General features: G+C 43.1%; 1 protein-coding gene across 4 annotated transcripts in view; it reads left to right on the top strand.

The window, feature by feature from the left end:
• The first annotated feature begins 358 nt into the window (after positions 1–358).
• Positions 359–13,855, top strand: part of GLCCI1 (glucocorticoid induced 1) — a 57,890-nt gene continuing 44,393 nt past the window's right edge. For 2 of the 4 annotated variants that reach the window (XM_052801439.1, XM_052801429.1), the window contains exon 1: positions 359–1,345. In XM_052801439.1, coding sequence (XP_052657399.1) covers positions 874–1,345 — 472 coding nt within the window. In that variant the 5' untranslated portion in view covers positions 359–873. The remainder of the gene's footprint in view (positions 1,346–13,855) is intronic. The other 2 variants (XM_052801425.1, XM_052801416.1) reach the window with 1 other exon arrangement.

Here is a 13,855-nt window from a genome sequence, read left to right as displayed (position 1 = left end):
CCTCCGCCGCCCCGACGGCAGGGCGGCCGCCGACCGGCGGCGCCCGGGCCACGTGCCGGCGGAGGCAGCCGCAGCCGCGCCCGCCCTCGCCGCCCCGAAGGGCCCGCGCTGCCCCCGGCGGGCAGCACGCGCGGGCGCCGGACCGCTTCCCCGCCCCTCCCGCGGCTGCCACATCCCACTTCCCTCGGCCCGCCTCCCCCGCCCCGCCGCCCCGCCCCGCCCTCCGCCGCCGCCCTCTCATTGGTCGAGAGCCGAGAGCGACGGCGCCTCCGGGCAATGGGAGCCCGGGCTGGCGCGGCTGCGGCGCCCAATGGTTGCGCCTGGTTGCCGCCCCTGCCCGTCGCGGCCGGGCGTCGGGGTTGCGCGTTGCCATTCGGAGGCAGGGCGGCGCGGGGAGTGGATGGTGCTGGCCGCGGCTCCCGGGCGCCGGCGGGGGCAGCGGCAGAGGCAGGAGCTGGCTGCGAGCGCCTTCCCCCCTCCCCACCCTACCCCCTCCGGCTGCGCGCGCCCTCGTCGCGCCCCGCCGCCGACCGCCCTGAGCCGGCAGCGCCGTACGATGTGAGCGGCCGCGGGGCTCGGCAGCGCCCCCGGTGCCCACGACGCTGGGGCGGGCAGCGATGGCCAGAGCCTGGCGTGGGAGCAGCCGCCGTCGCCGATAGGAAGCGCTGGGGGCAGCTGGGCAGGCGGCGCGGAGACTCCCTCGGGCCGTGAAGCGCTTGTCCCGCCCCGCCCCCTCCCTCCTTCCTCCCCCCCCTCCTCCCCCCACCCCCCCCCGCCCCCCCGCGGCCGGTGCATGTGGGGCGCCGGGAGCCGAGCTCGGGCCCCCCGCAGCCGCCGGAGCGAGTGACCCGCCGAGTCCCGCGCATCCCCGCCATGTCCTCCTCGTCCAGCTCCTCGCAGACCCCCCCGTCCCACCACCAGCCCCCGCCGCAGAGGATGAGGCGCGGCGCCGCCGGGTCCCCCACTGCTGGCGGCGGCACGGCCGGGGGCCCCGGGAACGGCGCCGGGGGAGGCGCGGCGGGCACCAGCCGGCTGCTGCAGCCCATCCGAGCGACCGTCCCGTACCAGCTCCTGCGGGGCAACCAGCACAGCCCGACCCGGTCCCCCTCCGCCTCGGTGGGCAGCAATACCGGGCCGGGGGGCGGCGGCGGGGGTCGTGGCGGAGGCAGCCCGCCGCCGCCGCCCAGCGCGACGCCGCCGTTGGCGGCGGGAGGCGGCGCGGCGGAGCCGGGCAGGGTGAAGGGCAGGCAGCGGCGCTCGCCGGAGAGCGGCGGCGGCGGCGGCGGCAGCAGCAGGAGGAGCAGCTCACCTGAGAGACGGAGCCCCAGCTCCCCGGTGTACAGAGGTAAAGCACCGGGACAAAGCCGGCGCCCCGCTTCCCTGCCCCCCGGGGGTGCTGGCCGGGCTGGGGCCGCCCTGCCTCCGGGCACCCCCGGCCTCAGCTCCCCGGTGTGGGGGGTGCGCCCTGCCCTGTCCTCCCCCCCGGGCCAGCGGGGGTGGGAGCCCGGGGGAGTGCCGGCCCGGCCCAGCCCGAGCAACCCCGCCGGAATCTTAGAGAGCGGGTGGGGGAGCGAGGGTGAGCCCTAACCCCCCACCCCGCGGCAGCGGGGCAGGTGCCGTGCCCGGGTTTGCCCTGCCAGGAGGGCAGCCCTGCGGCGGGAAGCACCTCGGCCCGCCGCCCTCCCCCGGGGAGGGGGGCGAGCCCTTAAATGCCGTGCTTCTCCTCCTCGGGCGAGGTGGAGAGCCATCTGGGGAAAACAGCCCCGTCCTCCCCCCGCGCCGCCTGCCAGCGCCGGCCTCGGGAGGAAGTGCCTCCCCGGCGGAGCGGAGGCGAGCCCCGCTGCCTTCGGGGGGCCGCCGGCGGCTCCCCGCGGCCCGGCCCGGCCCGGTCCCTCTCCTCTGCGGAGGGGAGCAGCCGGGGGCTCCGACGACAGTGCTCCTGCTCCTTCCTGCCCTGGCGCACGGGCTCTGGAAGTGGAGGTGTGTAATAGAGGAGCGAGTCTGAAATTAACCCTCTTCCCTGTCTACAGGTGTAGTTATTTAGTACGGGTTGTTAATGGGTTAGATGTATATCTGGGGTATCACAAGCCAGTTCTTAAGTACGTGTTAAAACCAAGCCTCAAACGTTCTCTGCAGAGCTTGCTTTCTTAAAGACTTGCATTTTTATAACATCTTAGGTTAAAATATGTAATGTTTTCAAGCACAGACTCCAAAACAAAAAGGAAGTTCCCATATTGAGATGCTTGAAAACAAATAACACAGTCTCCTTGTGAGATTCAGTACTGAATCCTTGAGACTGTAAGAAAAAAAAAAACCAAAACGAAACAACCCCAGTGTAGCCAAAATAGGCCCGTAAAGTTTAAAATGTAAAATTGATTCCCAGCAAGTCCAACTTAACCTGCGTCAGGTTGTCTGTTAAATTATTGAACGTGTTAAAGTGGCAGTGGCCATCTTACCTCCTCCCCCCTTCCCCCATCACTTTAGCAGTTGAATGAATCAGACTAAATGCACTTTTTATGTTATCCTGCTGTAGCTATCAGGTATCACACGTCATCTCTTTCTGGGAACGTTTTATGTGGTTCAATACCCCTCACTCGTTCTCTTCCTTAAGTCTTGCCGTGTTTCATTTCTGTGGCAAATTGTGGTCTGTGTTGTTTGCCAACGTGTTTTGTAGCGGTGGAATCTGTTACCTTCTCCCCAGCCCCCCTTTTCAGTTTTAATGTGTAGTAAACCTTACGATCTGTAGTATTTGTAACTTTGGCAAATCTCTGTCATCAGAATGGTCCTAGGACATGGGCAGCATTTTGCAAATGAGCAAAATGTCACTGCCAGTTACACATGGAGTTAATTTACCCTATACAGTATTTGTGCTTATGCAGATGACCAAATCGGTTGTGTCATAATCTGAACAGAGATACTTCATAACTTATTTCTCCAAAAGATCATTTATTTATGCAGAAGTTTTTGCATGCTTGAAAATGGAGCTGAGCTTCAGTGGTTTTGCTTCATTCAAGCTCTATTTACAATTTTAAAGATCCTATTTTTCCCACTGTATGATACACTAAATGTAATTTCCTTTTTTCCTCCTTCTTTAACCTTTGGAAAATGCTAATGGGAAACTAGGCAAAACAAAAAAAAAATCGGTGCATATGAATAGTGATGCTGCTGCTGCTGAATATTGTAAATTAATTATGTGAACCCGGAGCAAAACGTTGTAGTGGTGCAGTGTATAAAGGTCTATGCTTAAGGTGTATTGAAGAGGGAGGAATGTGGGCAGTTACCTGCAAGCAAAAGGAAGAACACTGCAAAGCAGTGAAGTATTTCATTACTATGTATGAATTTTTTGTTGGAGGGGAAATTTTAATTTTAGAAAGTGGTTTCAGTCTTCTTCATCTGTGGGCTATTTTACCCTTAATAAATTAGTACTGAATGACTTTTCCATCATTAAACTTGTTTGAGCTTGCCTCATGGTGAACCACATTAGCAGCATACATGGCTTGGTTCGGTTTAATGAGTGCAATGTATAAAATCATAAATGGTCCATCCAGAAATGCACCCTGTAATCTGTATGCGCTGCAAGGAATTTGTTCCCCCTCCTCTGGGTCAAGCCAGCTGCTGCTGCAGAAGCTGACATCCTCTAGCAAATCCTGAATGAATGAATGAAAACAACGTGATCGCCCTAATAATGACCACAATTGCACACATCAACAGCTTTATTTTACCGAAATACAGGCACCATTTTCTAGCAGGCGAGGGTAATAAGATACCCTGTTTCTTCAGTCTTGCAAATGAAAAAAGGTTACCAAAAAAACCCCACAACCTAGAGCTGTTTTTACACAATTTGGAATATAGTTGCATGCTATGGAGCAGGATATTGTCTTTGTTTCCCTGCTTGTTCTCAGCATCTTAGTACATGATGTATGGATATTAAAAACGATGTTTGTAGTCTGTACAGTGATAGTAGTATATAGAAAATTGATTGCCGAACCGGAGGACTGCTGCAGTAATAATGGAGGATGGGGGGGGGGGGGGGGGGGATAAAAATGTTCTGTTTTCAAACATAGACCATCTTGCTGCAGCTTGTTAAACAATGTGCTACTCCAGCTATTTATAGTTGTTATCAGTATGCAGGTCTTGGGGAAGTGACTTGATTAAGTTTTTTTGTCAGTTTTTCAAAACCATTTCCCACTGCTGTAAAATGTGAGCTTAGGCTCTAGGTATAATCCTGTTGTTTTTCTCACCAGTGCAGGAGGTCTGTTTGTCTTTGGCTCTGCAGTCTGACTTGGATTGTTTCACGAATATGCTCATGCTGGAGACTGCTTATGATTCTGATGGATAGATGTTTTTCTCTTCTTAAGACACCAGCCCCTTCCCCACCTCCTTTCAGCATTTTCCAGTATAGATTCCTTGAATTGGCTATCCTACTAAGCCATTTTGTTGTGGATATTTTAGTGATTTGCCACAGGTTCTTTTTATAAAGGAGATTTTTGTGAAAATACTCCAGCTTTGAGCCTCTACAGGTCAGAGCAACTACCATTGCAGGCATTGACATCACTACTACATGAATGAAAGCATCATCATCTTTTCTCTCCCTTCTTTCTAGGATGCTGTAAATGTTTTTGTTCTGCAGCAAAACCCGGTGAGTTTAGAACTGAAACTTTACGAATTTGCTATTTTCTTTAAGCAAATTTGGGGATTTGTAGTTATTAGGAAACAATCGATGCCAGTATTTGTATTTGGTTAGTATTGATACTGAATGGATGAGAAGTCATGGATGCTATATACTAATTTCAAGGTGCTAAAAAAGGAAAAAAGAGGGGAAAAAACTTCTGATATCGTAGGATAAACCTGCAATGTGTGAGTCTACTCCTTTCCTCTATTTTTAAACATGTTTATTCCTTACTAGTAGATACGTTTTTATAGTCCGTATTCGTGTTTTGGAGAGCTGGCAATGTAAAAAATGCCTGGTTGAATGTAACAAGACATGGTTTTCTTAGAGGGAATATATCCGATACATCTCTGATCGCATAAACGCAATGTCAACAGAATATGAAGCTGCGTGGTTCATGACAAAGGACATTCCAATAATAATCCCCAAAAAACCCTTGGACGAGTCAAACAAAACGTATTACTTGCTTGTGAACACTTATGTTTTACAGAAAAAAAGCAAGTTGTTTTCTTCCTCACCTTAGCTGGATAAAATCAGTAGTTTCTGTTATTATGTAAAGTAGCTTGTATAAATATGAGAGTGGGTTTCCTGTTTAGTTTGTTTTTTCACATGGTATGTGATGTTTTGTATACAAGGAGGGTGTAAATGACTTGTATATGATTCAAGCTCAGTATTGCTTTCCTCAAATGCTTTGTTTAGCGTTAACTCTGGTGGTACTGTAATATTATGCTTCACGTTTTTCTAACTTTCACTTGTATAGTTTATAGTACAAACTTTTTTCTGTATCAAATTTTGGAGGTAAAGGTTAGTTTTAAGGACATCTGAAAAATATTGTAATCAATTGTTAAGGGCTGTTAAGGGTTCCCAATATCTTTTACTTCCCCAAATAACTCCTGAAGCATTGCCAACATTAGTAAGAGAAGGGAATTAAAAAAGATGCAAAACAACTGCATAACCCAGTTCTGAGTAATAAGTATGTATATCCGTTGTTATGCTAGCAGATAAAAGGCTAGTGGAGTGAGGAGTGGAGTAAGACGGACAATATTGCTGATCTCTAGACTTGTAAGGGATATCAGTATTTAAAAAAACAAAATTCAGACTTCAAAAGGCAGGGGCTGTTTTAATATCCTGGATTCAAGACATCCAATATTTTGGCATCACAAGCATTTATACCAGAGATCAAGAAGATCTTTCCTTTATTTCTAACAAATGTAGGTAAGGAAGTAATTTTTGTGACGCTTCCTATTTCCTGATGCCTGAATAATAGCAGTATTCCCATAATTGTATGGCCAAAACAGTATTGCTCCAGCTTTGTCCCTCTCTCTTCCCAAAATAGCTTTCATTGGAATATAATATGGTGAAATAAAGACACTGGCTAAATTTGAACCAGTTGCCTTGAACTCAGAGGCTTTTTAGTTACATGTTTTAACATCACTTTAAATGAGAATAGTATATTGGATGCCCTTAATAAATATGTTTCATAAGACAAATTAATTAAGCTTTCGGGTGTTAAAACAACTGCAGGAAAGAAAAATAGAAAGGTATTTTCTCCATTGACTTGAATGGTATTGTAGCAAGGCATTAGCTATTAAGAAAGCACCCCCATGCCCCATGGAAAAAATAACTTACAAAGTATATGTATATATCTATTTTAAATCACTACCTGACCTTTAATTCTTATTCTTTGGATGTAAGCAAGTGTTAGTGTGTTACATATGGCCAAACTGAAGTTACTTGCCAGCATCCATGCATAGTAAAACAGTGGCTAATATGGGAATTTGGTTTCTGAAATTCATGATTCCTGCGTTTTGTCCTTTTCTTTCCCATGGTGTGGGGTGAACGGCAGTTCTTAAAATCTATCTTAAAATGCAGGGAGGGTAGATAAATGGAATATATCTTAGAATCCTACAAAAAAGTCAGTGTTTGCCAAGTATAGACTGACACATAATGAGTTGTTGAGCTTTCCTATATTGCTAAAATTCACAGTGGAAAGCTAGTTATTTTAAAAATGGGGTTTATGCTACTACTCTACATATCATCATGGAAAAAAAAAGATAACTGATGCAGGAATTCTGAAATTTCAGTTCAACCTGGACTTGAAAGCGTTAGTTGTAACAATGCGTAACCTATTGGAAAGAAAGTCTATGCTCCTCAATGTTTCAGTTTAAGTGAATATTTGAAATACTTTTTTTTTTATGGGACTTCATCAGTTGAGTAATTATCTTCATCTGAAGAAGGTAATAGTTTGTCGTCCCCCCCCCCCCACCGTGAAAAATGAAAGTTCCTGTATAAATCAGTTGTCAATATCTTCAGTAGAGAAAAATGTTGCCAACACTTGACACAATGCTTAGCTCTCAGTGGATTTAGCATACTTCAGGAAAAGTTGTTAATATAGTAGGGTTTAAACATTGACTAGCATTTTTTTAAAAAGTTCTGCTGATGAAAAAAAGGACCCTGTAGTAAAGATACATAATTGGAAGACTTTGCTCAAGACTTGAGATAGTTAACTGTGTTAATGATCATCGTCTTGCTTTAATGTTAATATTTAAATGCATTGAGTTCTTTCTCTTTCAATGCTGCCTCCCATGTAAACCTGTAGTGTCTAAACAATGGTTTAAGGCATTTTCAGGCAAGTAAAATAATATTTACATCTCATCATTAGAAGGGATACATCCACAGCAACTTGTCAGCCTGTGATTATCCTCTTTTCCTTTGTGTCACCATTTTTAGGGTGTAGGCAATTGCAAAATTAAAAGAATTGGAGATTAGAGTGAAGGAAAATGGGTGTTTGTACTTAATGTAATTCTTACATTTCGAGTGTGTATTTACTTATTCTCAAAAATTAGGTTGTTCTTCAGTTATGCTCTAATTTTTCCCCTCCTGATTTGACTCTGAAGTTCACCAACACTAATTTGTTTTATGACTGTTTTTGAATTGGAAATTAAATCCTAGAGCTTGAAAATAGCCGATGGGTACTGAAGGGGATCACAGTTGAGACTTCTGCAGTATGATTACCACACAGAGTATCATGATACAGTGTGTAATATCAATCCTTTTGAATGGCGAGTCAGTCTCTCCAACTCCAATTTTTCTGAAGCCAGGATCTCATCCATACAGACACTCACCCAGGGTTGAAACTGAAATACACGCTCTCTCAGGAACCCTTTCCTGCTGTCCCAGCTGTGTGGATATGGACTTAGGACCAGAGCTGTTCCCTTACATCGTCCCCTTGGACTGTCTGGTGATGCTGCTGCTCAGACTAACTATGTCTTTTACTGTTAGTAAGACAGAAGAGGGCATGTAGCTACTGGAAGTCTTATCTTTGGGAAGCAAACCCAGCAAGGCCAAGTGGGGCCATGCTGGGGAGTGCCCTCAGCCTGCTCTCTCTGGCCTTGTAATACTGCCTCTGCCCTGGTCCTCTTCATTTCTCTTGTGCACCTTCCCTGCTTCTTTGGTATCTGTACTGCTTAGTAGCTGCTGCTGCTGTATCCTACCAAACTATTGACTATCACCCTTTTAAAAACAGATTAGCTTTCTCTGACAGGGGGACAAAAAAAACCCAAAACAAAACGCAGAAGATGTGGGTGTCTACACTCAAGCAATAACTGTTTTCTGCACATACAATTTGTAAATGGGGATTAACCTAACCAGTTGATGTTGGGTCAATGGAAGATAGTTTTGATGGAGAGTTTTCATTTTTTTGTAGTGGTAGAGTAGATCTCTTAATTAGCTTTCCATATTAGATATTGCTGCTTTGGAGACAATATATACTTCCCAGGAGGTCATGAAATGGTACGAGCTTGGGTTTTGAAACCTTAATGCAAGATACTGTATTGGTTAGACTTTTTTATTCAGTGTTGCGTGTGCCCTAACAATAAACAATTACAGAGATGTTGGTGTTTGTAAGGATTTAACTTTCACTGCTGCTAGTGTTAAATTGAGAAGTAGCTGTTTGCAGTCGATATTGTTCTCTGAATCAAATACAAATGAGTGATTAACCTGGTTCTCATGTGCTACTTGTTTTGCGCAACCTGAAACTAGTTTTATCCAAACTACACATTTTGTTTCCTCTTTAGGAAGAATGTGTGTCGTACTTTGCTCATAAGAGTGGTTACTAAATACAGAACGATAGCGGTTCATCATGGTTTCTGAATAATTTAAAATCCACTGTAGAATATTTTCTTCTCACTCTGCCTTGAGATAGTCTAAACTGGAATAATAATTTAAGTATTCCATTCCTTTGAACAGTGCAAGTCACCTGTTTGAACAAGGTTAGCTTCACCCTCCTTTCCTACACTCTCACCACCAGGCATTAAGTAAGGAGATAAGTTGTAGACACAATTCTGAATTTCAGGAATTAACACTCATATCTAGCTGGCTTGACTGATAATTGCAAGATCACTGGCATTCATACTACAAACTTGAAACTCATTTCTGTAGCTATATGAATTTTAATATTGTTTTAGTAAGTATAAATCTGTCTTTTGGGAATGTTTTCTGTAAAAGTAACCACTCGGTTGTGAACCAATTAAATGTATGGCAAAATGGGTATTGTTATATTGTGTGCCTTTTAATCTCTGGTGTTTTGGTGTACAGTGCCTATTCTGGAGTTCTGATAGAAATGCTTCGTGAATGTTGGCTAGCTGGATTACCTGTATATCTACATTTTAAAAAAAGGCTTCATGGTTAGAAAAAACCTATACATTTTAATATAGGTGCTTAGGCTGCAGTACTAAAAAAAAAATCAAAACTCTAATAATTTGTTGACATCTGTCAGCATTTGGAAATCAAACTGTGATTTGGAAATATTGTGTTTTTACCAGAAAACAAATTATGGTTATTCAATCCTCAATCACTAGCTATTTCTGTTAATCCTAGTCTGCAGAAATTAGCCTGTGAATACAAAGCCCACTTCTTCAAAGTATGACATGCAGTCAGCCATTGGCTATTTGGGAGCGGATTACCTAAGCACAGATATAAACACCCAGGTTTGTGAACATCCAGCTTCCAGGGATAACAGTACAGTTACTTTCATTAGATGAAGCGCTGTACCCATGCTGGATCAGAAATGGTGCTGGATAAACCTTGAACATTTTGCACTGTGTTTCCAGAACTCAGGCCACTGAGACACACAGCGTGGAGGAGCCAGTGAGTGGCTCTACAAGACCTATGGGTCTCTGTTGGTATTTAACATGGTCTCACTACCGCTGCTTCTGCACGTCATGGCAGAGCTCACTAGCGCAGTAGGACTAGAAGATGCTGATGATTATAGCAGGTATCAGTGTGATGCAGTCTGTGCTCTGGAAGGGTTTGGTGAGTGCAGTTCTCACACATGGAGTCAGCTTAAATTCAGCGCCACATGTCAGCTAATTAGTCTTTCTGGAGTATGGTGCCTTGGAAAGTACATTGCAAAACCCAAGTGGCTTTGCAGTGTTGACTCTATGCAGTTAGGTGTTACACCTCCATATCCAGTATGTCATATATTATTCAAAATCTCTCTGTTATACGTGATATCTTAACTTTCTGTTTTTCAAAGTAATGGAGAGTTGGCTTGCTCACTAAAAATTAAACCCAGATTTATGCTGAGTGTCCTGGAACAGACTTTGAACAGTATGACTCTAAAAATATCAGCTAACTGCTGAAGAATGCAGAATAAAACTTAGGTTTACACAGTAGTTGGGAAGCTGCCAGGTTAAAGGAGAAGCTGTCTTCACAGAAGTAAATTTATGTTCAATGTCTTAAAATTTTCATTCTTAACTGATAGCTGTGTTTGCTTAATTGTGGCAATTGATAGTGGAATACCCTTACACATCCTTTCTCTCATACTCTGCTTTCTCTCATATTTCACCTTTTGTGGCTCCTTTGTTGTACCTGATACCTTGACCTGAATAATCATCTCTGCAATGTTTTCTTCCTCTACAAAGAAACCATAAAATAAATTTGAAATACTTGATGTTCTTTTCAAGGGGAACAAGAAAAAGTCCTAATCTGGAAGAGAAAAATTTCTCATGGGCAAAAATATAATTAACTCATGCTTGTTTAAAAGTAATGTGTATTTGAGAAACGTCCATACAAGGAAGTGACCAGAGACACATAGTCAACTTCAGAGGTTGTCCATGCTGAAAGATCCAAATAACCTTTGGGCATTACTGTAGGAACAGAGACACTCACGCTTTCAAAGTCGTGTATTGAAGTGTGCAGTCTGTATATTGTTTAAAATACTAATTTTGTGAAACTGTTGTGTACATCTATCTTAATTTCTTCTAAAGAAGGCATTAGCCTATTAAGATGATTGGAGTCTCATGATTTTATTTAGTGGTGTGTGTAACCTTTAATATGAAGTTGGAGGATGCAGGGAGAACTTTAGATTGCAAGAATTACAGTAGAAACTCAGTTTGGCAGCCTTGAGAATAGGAATTACCAAGTCTGACAACTCAAAATCTCTGAGAAGCAGAAGAAATGGGTGTGCTGGCACTGTATATACAATAAATGTTACCTGTTTTCTACAGCTATGCCTTTTTTAATCATGCAAATTTACATGCATATACAGCAAAAAAAAAAAAAAAATCCTACATGGAGGTATGGTGTAAAGTTCATAAATCTGGAGTAAAATCTCAGATTTCAGAAGGAAATTGTGTGAAAATTTGGCTAAACAGGATTGCTCTGACTTGAATACAGAGAGAATCTCTTTTAATGAAAAATGTTAACACAATTGGAATCTTTCGAACGTCAGAAAAACTCAAGGATGTGATCTGATTGCATGGAAACTTACCTCAAAAAGGCTGCTAGGAATAAGCAGAGAGCCTGCAAGAAACAGGAGGAAGAACCGAGAAAAGAATGTCCTATTATCAATCAAAAAGTGAATCTTGGCTGAGAATTGTTAAAACGCGAACAGACTTGGACTTTTCATGCTCGGAGACAGACAATAGAAACATGCAAATAGAAAAATAAGGAAAAAGTAGTTGCAGCCGTTTGGTACCAAGAAAAAAGAGATTAAGGGTGATCTGAGACTGATTTGCTGGAATGTATGGTTTCAAAATCAACTCCAAGGAACAGTGGCAAAAATCTCAGAGGAAATAGCACAGATATTATTCAATGCTTTGTGCTCACCAGGACAAAGTATAAGTAATCAACTCTCAATAAGGACAGTGATTTTTAACCCAGGAAGATACAAAAAAATGCAATTTTAAGGGAGAGGGTAATTTGGAATTAGGAATTACCAAGACTCTGATAAATACAGATTGCATATTTTAATAAAGTCAATTCAGTGATCTCTGTTGCAGGATTCAAGAAGTTCATGCTTACCTTCAACTTTCTAAGGCAATCTTTAGAATAGGAGGTGACACGATCTGAGAACAGATACCCGAGTTTAGCAGATACGATGCTGATGTTTTCAGAATGTGAAAAATGTTGAGTCCAGCTCTAAAGTACAGAGATATGTTGGTCTAACTTCAGCTATATGTGAAACTTCAGGAGAAATTCTAAGGGGTGGTGGAAAGCAAGGAGAAATGTTAAAGTGCAAAATGAGCTTTCCAAATTGTGTCATGCTAACCTGGTGGTTTTGACAAGAGAACTGATTTTCTAGACAGGAAGTAGATCTTATCTGCTTAGGCAAATTTTAAAATTATGGTGATGAAACTGTTGATGAATTTTGAGAGGTTTAATTAGTATGCAGGAAGATTATGCAAGAAGAGTTGAAGGACCTTGGAAATTGAACTAATAATTTTTAAAAGTGAGATTTAAAAGTAAAAAATTTTGATTTATGTATGTGAGGCTGTACTTGAGCAGAATATGTTTTCCTCTAAGGGGGAGCATATAATTTGAAAATGCTGGAGGGTGGAGCTGGGTAATGGTGGGATCTCTAAACTGCCACCATGAAGAGACTGAAAAAGTACTGGGCACAGGTCAGGTCTCGCACAAATGAGCAACCTGCTGCACAGGGGCCTGCTGAGACATCATCTGGGATACTGCACATGGTTTTGGTGCTTGGCAGTTTAAGAAGGGTAAAATCAAATTGGAACAGACTCAGAGACGGACTACTAGGTTAGGAGTTTAACTGTGTGATGATAAAAAAATCTACTCTGAATAAAACCACAATTGCTTTCTCTGAATCCAAGTGTGCGGTGAAGGGGATGGAGAGGTGGGAAGGAAGAACTGGAAGTTAGTGCTAGGACGTGAATGGGTAGATTGGTTTGACAATGTAAATGTTTATGTGGAAAACTATAAGGTGGCCTGAAACCAACAGGGGAAAAAAAAAAAGCCTTCTGGATCATTTTTCCAGTAGGAGTCATGGGGGCAAAATACGCAGGTGCTGTAAGACTGAGTTTGTAATCTCTTTTTAAGTGATTATGTGTGTTTTGTTGAGAACTGGGCTCCTGATGTAGGAAGTTGTTTCTAGTCCTTTGTTTCCATGACTTAAGTGATAATGAAAAGATAATTTATTTAATCAGCAAAGTTGGGCAGCCTGATTTAAGCAATCCGTTTTAATTTTGTTTTACATTTCTATTTTTCAGTATTTTTTTCAGAAAAAAAATTATTCTTGTTTAGTATAATTAGCTCTAGCTAGGAGAATGCTTTCTCTCTCTAATCATTGATGATCATTATGACAGCATTGTATAGCCTACCGTGCATTGATTACAGTTCTTTGTGTGTTTTGATTGTGAAAATGGTGAATCATGACTTCTGATTTTTTAATTTTTTTTTATTCACAGTTATGTACAGCTGCATTTTGATGGAGAGTGGAATTAAAGGTGTACAAACCCCTCACTTTTCTACAACGTTTTGTTAAATTTTAAGTATTATCATTATAACAACAAAAAAAATCCCTTCAGAGTCATCAAGTTTATTCAACAAAGGTGGTATTATCTGTAGTTACTGAATTAACTACATGTTTATAATTTCCTTCAAAATTTTAATTATTAATACACTGGAAGAAAAAAACCAAACAGCTTTAGTGCTCTTTTTGGTTCCCAGTTCATTTCTCAACATTGGATAAATTTATCATTCAACAGATCTAAATAAACTAAAATGAAGAAAATTCTCTGTACCTGCGGAAGTGCACAACACTTAATGGTTGGTTGTGTGTTTCAGTGTGCTCTTTTTCCCAAGTACTTAGCTTCTGATCTCAAATCAATTTTGTTTTAACTTCTAACAGTAGGAACATTTTTTAGGTACTTTATTAAATGA

Source organism: Harpia harpyja, chromosome 1 (genome assembly GCF_026419915.1).
Source record: "Harpia harpyja isolate bHarHar1 chromosome 1, bHarHar1 primary haplotype, whole genome shotgun sequence".
Lineage (NCBI taxonomy): Eukaryota > Metazoa > Chordata > Aves > Accipitriformes > Accipitridae > Harpia > Harpia harpyja.
Note: the sequence above shows the minus strand (reverse complement) of the source record. Positions and strands in the feature narration are given on the sequence as shown.